We start from the raw sequence: 11,130 nt of genomic DNA, 5'->3' as shown, positions 1-11,130 counted from the left end.
TTGAAGTATTTTTACCCTTCAGGTCGGTCGATCGGACGGTCGTTCGATCGGCCGGCAACCCGATCGGTTAGGTACCTCAGTAAAAACAAGTTCTCAGTAGGGTGTCACCTGATCGGACGGCTGTTCGATCGGGTGGCACTCCTAGTGCATTGAACATGTTGAAAATCGACTAAGTGTTGAAGTATAGTATCTCATGATCCGAAGAGTAACCCGATCGGACGGGAGTCCGATCGAATAGCAGTTCATTCAATACTAGACTTCAATGAATTGTTCAAGTGTGGGATAATATGCTAGCCGATCGGTCAGCATCCTGACCTGGTCGGCCTGTTCGTCCAACACTTGGCTGTTCTGGTTTGTTTGTCGTTATATCGAGGTATTTTGACAACGAGTCAAACCACAGAACCCTCGTTCTTATTTATTTCTCTTGCTCGGACAGGAATCACCCAAATCCGGCTGGTGAACCGTTCGGAACGGAGTTCAACGTTTAACCCGAAATCGGTGAACCTCGTGAATAGAATCCTGATCTTGAGTCATGCAACCACCGGAATGATTTGCAAGTCGGCACAACCTCCGTTTCTATCGGTTTTGAAGGCATTGAGTGTAAAAGAGTTGAAAGAAAGTTGGAAAACCATCTTTCAATCCTTTTCACCGTGTAAATGTTTAGATCTATGAAAGATCCTTGTTTGTTTATGTGGAAATCGGCTAGATTCAAGTTATTCTTGGTGGATTGAGGCCAAAACATGAAGTTCTTCAAGAACACCATGATGACATCATCCTAGAACACTTGAATCTTGATGAGTTCACAGTTAGAAATCAAGATTTGAAAGATAGAAAGGTGTAGGAGTGCGTGTAGATCAAGAAAGTACAAGATTTAGGATGAAATCTTACCAGAATCGGAAGGAATCTGAGACAAAGAGGGGAGCACGAGCTGGTCGGTCAGAGGTTTCTAAAAGTAGAAAGTTTGAGAGTGACAAGGGGTATTTATAGGATGCCATAAGAGGAAAGTGTTGGCCGATCGTCAAGGCAGCTCGATCGGACAGCCTGTCCGATCGGACAGCAGTCCGGTCGGCTGGCTGTTTGATCGGCTGGTAGCCTGATCGATCAGCTGCACGATTCAAGTGTTCGGTGCGACGATTTTTGATAATTTGATTTCGATTGAGGACAATGCGAATACGATAGAGTTTCATATTCAAATTACTTTTAATCCCAACCACTATATCTAACATACAATCATCTATATCTCGCGCTATCTCTTCTCCACCAATTATCATGATTCAATTTCGATTGAGTTCGATTGAGTTTCGAGTTTTGATTCGAGTTTCGGTTGATTACCACACATAACATAAAGTAGACACGCACAAGTAACATAAGGCACACACATACGTATATTAATACCAAAATTCGCGTAATTCGAGCCTCGAGTTCGATGATGATTAGATTAGTTCGATTACTGATTAGTTGACTTTATCGCATTGTTACTTCCTATTATTCACAGTCGTAAAATGATTCGCATTGATAAATAAGTTTCGATTTAATTCGATTGTAATTAATCACTCCATGTAATACAACTAACGTAAACATAAAAATAGACTAACTACGGTCAAAGGAGTCAATCTTGACTTTGACCGTGACTTTCGGTAACACGGGGTGTTACATTTTGTGTGGACGGCAGAGATGGATAGACTTCCGACACGAGAATCTCTTGTTCATCACAACATCCAGATCAAGATTATTTTGTGTGGACTTTGTGAGGATGTTGTCGAAAATGCCTGCCATTTGTTTACCTATTGTCATATTGCCACTTTGGTTTGGCAAGACATAAGTTCTTGGTGCCATGCCCCCCGCCCTTGCTTTTTCGATCGATGATCTGCTTAGCCTTCACAAATCAACCCAGTTATGCAGCAAGAACGAAAGAAGGTGCTTCAAGGTATTATCATGACTGGTTATTAGTGTACATGGAAAGCGAGGAAAGATGCCATCTTCTCAGATATTGCCCCAACGGTGCCTAAGGTGATGGAGGATATTTAATCCTTGGGATTTATTTGGATTAAACTGGGTCTTCGTTTAAATATTTGATTTCGAAAGACTGATGTAGATTTTCTTTTTGAGTTGTTGTCGAGCCATGGCAGCTAGCGTCTTGCTAATTTTTTTACTTTTTAAATGAGGTTTTGTGGTTAGGAATAAAAAAAGCTAGCTCTAAATAAAGTTGTCTGATTTTCATTAAATAAAATAAGATAAAATTTCAAAACTAGATTTAAAGTTATTGTAACCATTCAGGTGTTTATAAAATTTCTAAATTTTCGTTAGAAAAACTTAATTAAGTGTTTGCATGTAGATGCAAATGAATAAATAAATAGTGTTTGGATTCAACAATTTTCATCGATAGCATAATTGTCACCCATAATCGTAAGTAAACATTGTTATGCTATTTCTTCACCAAACAAACATCTTTCGATATGCTTATACAAATAGACATTATTTGCACCCTTAAACAACTACTTAATTCCCTTAATTATAGGAAGAGTGCTTGTTTGAAGCCATAAAGGGGGACTAGACCGGAAAACCGACTCCTGTGACTCGAAGAGGGTTTCGATTCTACCGTTAAACATATGATATATTCCGACATCTCCTCCACCGCCCTCCGGTAGACCACGGTATGGTTCATAAAGATCATCGGTGAAGTAAATACAATCCGGCTTCACACCTTCGCCACCATGGATAGCAAACGATGAATTGAACCCTACAAAGACCGCTTTGCCCCCCAAACTCGTGATTTTCGACCACTTTCCATCGTCTAACCCAAACACAAAACATTGAAACCTACTAGTCCTATACGGTCCATAACGCCCATATTCATCATCATGTTTCTTGAAATAGTAACGTTCACGCGTAACCATTAGCAAACTGTCACACCCCCACTCGAGTAAATACGCCCACGGAACACACGAGCACCCAAACTCTTCTCCTGGGAACGTTGTCACTCGAGACAACGTTTTTGGACACAAAACATCGTTAGTTACGTCACATTCGTAGATTGCTCCCATGGTGGCCACTACATAGAGGTGTTTTCGCATTCTATGATATGAGATATCGAACAGATGTCCTTCCCAACCGTTGATTCGAGTCCACGAAGCATCTCCGGGATGGCAAAACCCGATAGTTCTCCCCCAAATGATGATAACACGAAACGAGGGGTCTGATGACAAAGGGTTTGGTGATGTAAACACAGCTTTTCGCATGCTAAACAAGTAGTACATCCACTCATCTTGATCAAAGTATAACTCATCAAACATATACAGCCGTGGGAGATCGACTTGAGCACGAGTAAGCGGGTTAACAAGCTTGGTATAAAACTCTTGTTCCCCGGTTGTTAGCAGCCACCCGTGAGTCGATACACATCGCTGTCGATGTGCCTCGGGTAGTGGCAGCTTACGCATGGTACCGCCGTGGGATAGAAGAACGAACCTACGCAGTTTGTGTTCATCGTCTTCATCTGTGTTGGATTCTGCAAGCATCAACATGGGCAACCGAGAAGGAAGATGTTGAATGGTTGTGGTGGCAGAAGAAGACTTCTTCCATGAAGTGCAAACACAAAGAAAGTTGACAGAATCTTCATAGAAATCTAACTTTCCGGAGATGTTGTTGAGAATCTCCGGCAGAAGGTCCGACCAAGTGGTCATTGTACAACAAAAGTCAAAAATGGTTGGAGTGTAATGTAATCTATTGGTTGTTGAGTTATTAACGTTATTAACGTTAAAGAATTAATGTCTAGCGTGCCAGCCAAACTCAAGCTTGAGCTCATCAAAGCCAATCTCAAGCTTGAGCTCATTAAAGTTACACGAGTCGGGCTCGACTCACCTCGTTTCGTTTGAAACCAAAAGCGACACATCACATAGCGATGCATCACCACCTTGCCACCCTTACAGCATCTCCTCCACCCCATCTGCGTGCCTTCATAACCACACACTGATTTTTAAGACGGTGGGTTTGGATAGGTCGAGTGTGTATCGGTGGTCGGAGATCGGTAAGGCTGGGATGTTACGATTTTACAAATATTGTTGTATTTGACCAATCTACTCCCATCGTTTACTACAAACATTATAATCTAAACAACTTACAATCAAATAAGGTTTTTCTAGCTATTTGACCATTACTAACCTTCAAAGACCAATCTACCACAATCTTTCATGACTACAGAGCTATACCACAATCTTTCATGACTACAGAGCTATACCACTAACAAGATGATGTCAAACAGTCACTCTACACTCGTGTCAACAAAAATCGATTGGTTTTCTATCCATTTCGGTAATCTCAATACCAGATCATGCCATAAGTTACTCGTATACGATTCCCATAAACCAACCATGCCAGAAAACTTCACCAAATCATGCTCCACGTGCTCACCATACATGCCACTCTGAAAGATTGTTTCCACTAGATGTTGATCCTTTAGAAGTTCTAGCTTCAAAAGCCGAATGTTCTCCTGTTGTGACGCAGAAACCGACACAATTTTAGCAGGCTCTGTTTTTACTTCTGACAGCTTTAACTCGGGTGCCTTCCAATGGTAGAACTGAACCACCTGTTCCACATCCGAAAAGCAGATGATTAGAAAGTAATAATGTGACTTTCCAGCTGTGGCATTTGACATTGTTGGCTTATTACTAACGTGTCGCGTGAAAAACAAGTGAACTTAAAAAACTACCCTATATCAGAACCAATGTAGGGATAATTTCATAAATCTCCTTAAAACTTTGTATAATATTAAGCCTGCAAACGAACCGAATGTTCAGCGAACAATTCTTGAACCGTTCGGCGGGAAGTTTGTTTGTGTTTGTTCGTTTAATTAATGAACAAACACGAACACGAAATTCCGTTCGTTTAGTTAAATGAACGAACATGAACAGAGAGCATGTTCGTTTATGTAGTTTGTGTTCGATAGTTCATTAGTGTTTTTCGTTTTTATATTTTATTTAAATACTTCAAAATTTCGAAAAATAAAATATTTAATAAGTATCAATGTATTATATATTCTGTTCATGAACGCTTGTTTTTGTTTGTTTGTTTCCATTTGTATTCATGAACATTTGTGTTCATTTTTCTTCATGAACATTCGTTTGCGTTTGTTGCCTAAAATCAACAAACAAACACCAACACATTCATTTCCTTAACAAACGAACATAAAGTCTCGTTTGGTAAGTGTTCATGAACACATCGTGAACATATATATTTCCTTAACAAACAAACACGAGCAAGGCCTTGTTCGTGTTCGTTCGGTTCATTTGTAGCCCAATATAATATTATATTTACCTAACGAAAGCTAAGTATCAAATATACCCATTTTCAAATTTAGGACATTTATACCCTTCCCTTAAAACTTGCATTAGGGTAAGACTTTAGAGTGTAAAGAGAATAAGAAGGATACAACGGTCACATTACAAATCGTACCTGAAGGAGATGTAGTATGTTGGCGAATTCATAGTCAAACAAATCACTACCTCGAACCACGCGTAACGGTTCAAGTATAATGTCAGAGAAATCTCGAGATGATTGTGCATCCGCAACAAAACTTGCATTTTTCGAATAAAGTTGGTATCCAAGAACATGTAATCTTGCACATCGTATATCAAATCCTGATTCGTAAGTTTCCGATTGTTCAGGAGGAAACCAGTACATGTTCTGTGAGGCTGGCAATGGTAGGTACGCGTTTGAACCGGTGTTAGGATAGTTTAACGGGAGTTTTGTTAGAAATGAAACGAGTTTATAATCTTCATCATGAGATTTATCCCGACTAAACCATAATGTAAGAGTGAGTCTTTCTCCATGTGTAATCTGCAATCAATGTTTATAAAAAATTAACGAGAATTATGACGTTAGCCCTTTTCTGAGTGTGTTATATACCTCTATGGTCGTGTCGGAACAATTTCAAGCATATAGCCATGAGAACCACAAGTATTCGATCGCATATCTACATTTACTTGCCTAAACGCTAATTACTTTCATTCTATACGCGATATGGTATCGTGTATCATGTTAGCTTAACTCATCGTTGGTTGGAAAAGATCAGATGGGCTCGTGTTGCATATCACATGGCTAAATGAGTCATTTGTTTCAACATTTCTATACAGGCATAAGTGTATAACACACTCAGAAAAAGGACGTGCTTTCATGGTTTTCTCCAAAAATAATTGGATTTAAACTAGTTTTTTTTTCCAATTTTAACTTTTCTGTTTGAATAAAATGCCATTTTCGTCCCTGAGTTTCGTGATTTTCTCCAAAAATAATTGGATTTAAATTAGCTTTAGCCAGTTTTGCGACTTTCGTCCAAAGGTTTGTTTTTCCTCATCTGAATCCAAAAGGTTTAAAATCTTGTCATTTTCATCTGAATCATTAACTCCATCCATTTTTTAACGTTAAGTTAGGGGTATTTTCATCTGTTTAGACATTTTATGATGATTAAAGGGTTTGGGTGGGGAGAAAGTCAACAGAGGTGGATCTTTATTTCTTATAGTGTTTTTTTTATTTTAATAAAAAAAATGTCTAAAAAGACGAAAATGCCCCTCATTTAATGGAGAAAAAGGGATAGAGTTAACGAGTCGGATGAAAATGGCAAGATTCTTTTGGATCCAGGTGCGGAAAAACAAACCTTTGGACGAAAGTCGCAAAAGTAGCCGGCTAGGGGTTATAGTCGACATCGATTCATCATTTTTAACGTCTCTAATTCAAAACCGACCCAACTCAGGGACGAAAATGACATTTTACTCTCTCTGTTTTTTCCTTTAAGTTCAAAAACATGACATGTAAACGTCAGAATGACATAAAATTGTTGAATAAAGTAAAGATACCTCATCAACGGAATGAACGTTACGGCTATCTGCAGTGTAAATCAGAGCATCCTAACAAGGTACAATAGTCATATTGGTCAAACTTTAGTAATACAAAGCGGCTATGAGTCTATGACTACAAGATATGAACGGAACGGGTACAACTTACACCAGCCATGGGGACAAAAGTTGCCGGTTCACCATCCTGGAAGTGAAAGAGACCACCACCGAAATCCACACCGTAACTATTCAAATAGCATACTGCCTTAAACATATAATGGAAAAAGTCAATGCAGTCAAACAGATTCAAAATTGTTCCTTCACTTAAGATGACTAGATATATCAGAGTCGGTGACGGTCTGATAAATACCACTTGATCAAGGTTAGATTCTATAGTCGATAAATATTAAGAAATTACCGCATAGTCACGTTGCTTCAGATATGGCCTGTTATCATCACTGTGCCAGCCGATACTTGCACCTTTGGTCCAGCTAAAATACGAGAAATATTTAGAAACAAATACTTAATAAATTAATGAATTAATCAAACATGTAGCAACTAGAAAGTTGAAAGTTTGCCAACATTTCATCCAACATTCATAAATTCAAATTAGTAAAATAGTGGTGTTATTTTATTAGAAAAATATATATTATCTTTTATATTTCTTGGTTTTCTTGTATTCAAAGTACTGCATGTCCTACAATCTGATGTCAAAAGAAAGCACGAAAGGAAACTTAACTTTGAATCTTTTATAATCCACACATCAATATTAATCGACTTATCATAAACTAGAATGCTGTTATAGTTATCTGCAGCATGTAGTAGTTGTCTATGACCTAACATTTGATGGTAATCATAAACTATACAATGCTGTTGCAGTAATAATATAGCAACCAACCTAGCTCAAGAATAGTAACATGGGACCAACAAACCTGATCAAACCAGTGAATTCGATAAAAAGCTCGTATTCACAACCGAAGAACTCTTCTACTTTCTCTTTGAGCTTCTCTGTAATTCAACAACGCAAATCATCATCAGATAGGCTTGTAAATGAATGTAACGTTAAGTGAACCATTCGGCAAGAAGTTCGTTTATTTAATAAACGAATGGACATGAACGTTTTTTTGTTCATTTAGGTAACAAACGTATGAAAACATGTCTCGTTCGTTCATCTATGTTCATGAACGTTCATTTATGCTTGTTCGTTTATGTTTGTTGGTTTAGGATTGTTTCATTTGTATTTTCATTTAACGTATTTAGGCCCATTACAATTAAGAGGTTGTTTGTTTACCTCTTAATGAGGCTCTTAATGGTTCAGACCTCTTACTGGTTCAGCACTTAATGGTTCAGACTGTTTGTTTCGCGAGCAAATGTCTGAATGATTTCGATAGCTAGACTTACGAAATTAAGATATCACCTCTTGCATAGTCTAGTTTTATTAACTTTAAAGGCCAAACCAATTGACGTTCACTCAGTTATATCCATTCATCTATGTTCAAGTATGTTGGTTCTTTTGTGTCCGTTTACATTCGTGAACAATTGGTTTATTTTATTATTATTAACAAACACTAACACACTCATTTTCTTCACGAACATAAACAAAACGAACACGAACACGCTCATTTACAAGCCTACGACATCAGATGCTCATAACAGTTAAGTAGTTAACACATAAAAAACCCTAATTCAACTGATTACCGCGTAGAGGAATGAACGGCATGATCAAATGAGGAGAGTTAGTGGCAATGAGATGAGGAAGTGTGGTGGAGAACACACTTTGTCTGTATCCAATCGTGCTGCAGCTCTTGTGTATGAATTCAAGCTCCTGTGGGTTGAAAAATCGTATATAAAACCCTAAATCGAATGATAATAATAATAATAAGCACGCAGATGTAAATAATGATCGTTGAGCAGTGGTCACGAACCTTACAGATATTAGGAGAGAGAAAACCGTGGAGGATGTGACGTGGATGCTCCGTTTCCGCCATTGGTGGTTATGCCGACGACGGAGGAATGGGTTTTCCGGCGAGATAGGTTATAAACAGGTTTGGGTTATGACATAGAGATCCCTATATATTCGGATAGTGACATATTCAACCCTTACTTTTTATTTTTATAGAAACTTTCGATCGGCCGTTTTGCTAAACAACAATGTATGGTTAACGTTTTAAAAGCCGGTTAAACGCTTCGCCGGCACGAATCATACCGATAAACTAGGATGGCAAACAAGTTGTATTGCCTGTAAATTAGGTTATACCGCTTTAAGCCGGTATACCAGTACTGGGCCAAAGATTAAAATTTGGGCTTTTAATCTTTTATGAGCCCAAAAAAGTGACATTTTACCTTCTTAGGTTAGAGGGTGTGGTTTAAAGCCCTAGGGGCTTTATTACGCCACGTAAGCGCCACGTAGACGACACATAAGCAGGGGGTTTTATCGTTAACATACACGGTATGGAATAACGCCCCTTATAAAGCTCCTTTTAACTATATTAAAAAAAAAGATAAATAAAAAGAAGCTGATTGGTTGACTTTAGGTGGGGCCCCTTGATTCCATCCTCTCGCGCGCGCTAACCCTTTGGTGGAATCAATCGATAGCGCCCCCTTTAACGGAGGCAGGGTGGGGGTGGGGCGCCAAAGGGCGCTATTGAGCTTATGTGGCGGGGTGGCATGAAGCCACACCCCCTGACCTTAGTAAAAAATCTAGCGCCCACAAAGGTAACAATATTGAATTTTTCGATTATTTTTTGTTTACGGATTAACTTTTGGAATATTTTTTATTACGAAATGATGTAGTTTTGATTTTTTGCGTTGAAATCAAGTCCAGGTATGGGACAGAGAATTACAATCGGGTACGGGCTTGGGATTATCAATACCCGGCCTGAACCCGGCCCATTGTCTTTCCTAACCTCATCTACTCTCTCGCCCCACGACCACTAGCACGTCAACGCCCTAAACTCGTGCCCTTAACGGCGCCCACTTGTGACAGCGTACCACGCTCAACGCCCGCCTACATGGTATGTGAATGACGCCCATAAACGAAGTTTAGATTGCAAGTTCAACGAGGTGTATCGTTGATAAACTCTTTAGGTGTAAACATTTGACCATTTGTTTATTTAATATACTATACTAGTATACATATATTACATTTTTAAGAATTTTAATGATATATCTATAGCGAATCTAGGAAGTAAACTTATATAAGATACTCAAATATAATATATACTCTGTTAGAAACTTGTGTATTACACGGATTGATCAAATATATTTTTATGTACTAAGACTTTGTGATGTGGTACAAAGGCCACAGGGGCTTTATCACGTCACATTAACGTCAAGTATGCGCCACATAAGCGATGCGCTTTATTGTTAACTTGCATGGTATGGGATAACGCCCATTTTAAACAAATATAAAAATGAAAAGAAAAGAGAAATCAAAAAAGAGAAATATGATTGGTGGGAATGAATGGGTCCCACATGCATACCCCTATAGTGCGGGCCATTGTGGTAACGAAATTGCCCATAACACCCCCCCCCCCACCCCACCCCACCCTATAGTGCCCAAGAAATGGGGGAGGGGCAAAGAGGGTGAGGTGGCAGAGGCTGGTATACCACACCATGTGATATAAGTAATAAAAAATTTACATCTTTAAAAACCCGTTTGTTACACGAGTTGAATAAACACGTGTATTACACGGCTTGAATAAATATAATGTAATCAATTAACACACACAGTCGTCAAGATACGTTTTTGGGTAAAATTAACTTTGATGTACTATTTAAATATAACTAGGTGGATCCGCCCACGCTTCGCGGCGGATACTCTTTTTTTCCTAATGACATTTGACGCAACACGTTTGAAGAGTTATAAATGAATACAATTTTTAATGGTTGCTCTACTTGTTTCAATAGGTATACACTGTTTTGTTCAAAAGGACATATTTGCAGCTCTTGGAGAACATAAAAAGGGACCTTCAACTCCGTCAACAAACCCATCCATTTGGTAATCAGCACTGTGTACCAACCTCGTGTGTATTGAGTGGGTAAACATCTTCCTACTCCTTGTCCTAAAGATTAACCATCAAAACGATTATAGCTACCTATGAAATACAACCTGCAGTTTTGTAACACCCCGTGTTACCGAATGTCAAAGTCAAAGTCAAAGTCCAAGTCAAGTTTGACTTCTTTGAATATAAATAGTCTATTCTATGTTTTATGTTTTGTATTATGTGGGGTAAGTGTTATTAATCAAAGTAATCGAACGAATCGAATGTTTAATCGACGCGAAACGCTTTACGACTGTGAATAG

General features: G+C 38.6%; 2 protein-coding genes across 4 annotated transcripts; both read right to left on the bottom strand.

The window, feature by feature from the left end:
- Window positions 1-2,495: 2,495 nt before the first annotated feature.
- LOC110925263 (putative F-box protein At5g55150) lies at window positions 2,496-3,680 on the bottom strand. Its single transcript, XM_022169224.1, has one exon. It carries the CDS (start codon window positions 3,678-3,680, stop codon window positions 2,496-2,498), a length of 1,185 nt encoding a protein of 394 aa, XP_022024916.1.
- Window positions 3,681-4,063: 383 nt separating this feature from the next.
- LOC110922312 (prolyl 3-hydroxylase 1) lies at window positions 4,064-8,932 on the bottom strand. Of its 3 annotated transcripts, none has more exons than XM_022166625.2 (8): window positions 8,755-8,932; window positions 8,523-8,678; window positions 7,757-7,832; window positions 7,243-7,315; window positions 6,994-7,089; window positions 6,846-6,896; window positions 5,449-5,832; window positions 4,064-4,582 (listed from the first exon to the last, which is right to left on the bottom strand). In XM_022166625.2, the coding sequence occupies exons 1-8, from the start codon at window positions 8,810-8,812 to the stop codon at window positions 4,259-4,261; spliced, it is 1,218 nt and encodes a 405-aa protein (XP_022022317.1). In that variant the 5' UTR covers window positions 8,813-8,932; the 3' UTR covers window positions 4,064-4,258. The 3 variants fall into 3 exon arrangements, with proteins under 3 accessions (XP_022022317.1, XP_022022318.1, XP_022022319.1); XM_022166626.2 differs by having other exon boundaries at window positions 8,523-8,649; window positions 8,750-8,927; XM_022166627.2 differs by having other exon boundaries at window positions 8,523-8,649; window positions 8,755-8,874.
- Between the last annotated feature and the right edge of the window lie 2,198 nt (window positions 8,933-11,130).

The sequence above is a fragment of the Helianthus annuus genome, chromosome 17 (assembly GCF_002127325.2).
Source record: "Helianthus annuus cultivar XRQ/B chromosome 17, HanXRQr2.0-SUNRISE, whole genome shotgun sequence".
Lineage (NCBI taxonomy): Eukaryota > Viridiplantae > Streptophyta > Magnoliopsida > Asterales > Asteraceae > Helianthus > Helianthus annuus.
This window is presented reverse-complemented; position numbering and strand designations above follow the sequence as displayed.

Excerpts from the sequence above, each read along its gene's own strand:
- LOC110925263 (XM_022169224.1), bottom strand. The coding sequence starts at position 3,680 with ATGACCACTTGGTCGGACCTTCTGCCGGAGATTCTCAACAACATCTCC.
- LOC110922312 (XM_022166625.2), bottom strand. The coding sequence starts at position 8,812 with ATGGCGGAAACGGAGCATCCACGTCACATCCTCCACGGTTTTCTCTCT. Across the intron at positions 8,679-8,754 it reads TTTTCTCTCTCCTAATATCT|GGTTTTATATACGATTTTTC; the intron begins GTAAGGTTCGTG and ends CATTCGATTTAG. Across the intron at positions 6,897-6,993 it reads CTTTTGTCCCCATGGCTGGT|GATGCTCTGATTTACACTGC; the intron begins GTAAGTTGTACC and ends GTACCTTGTTAG.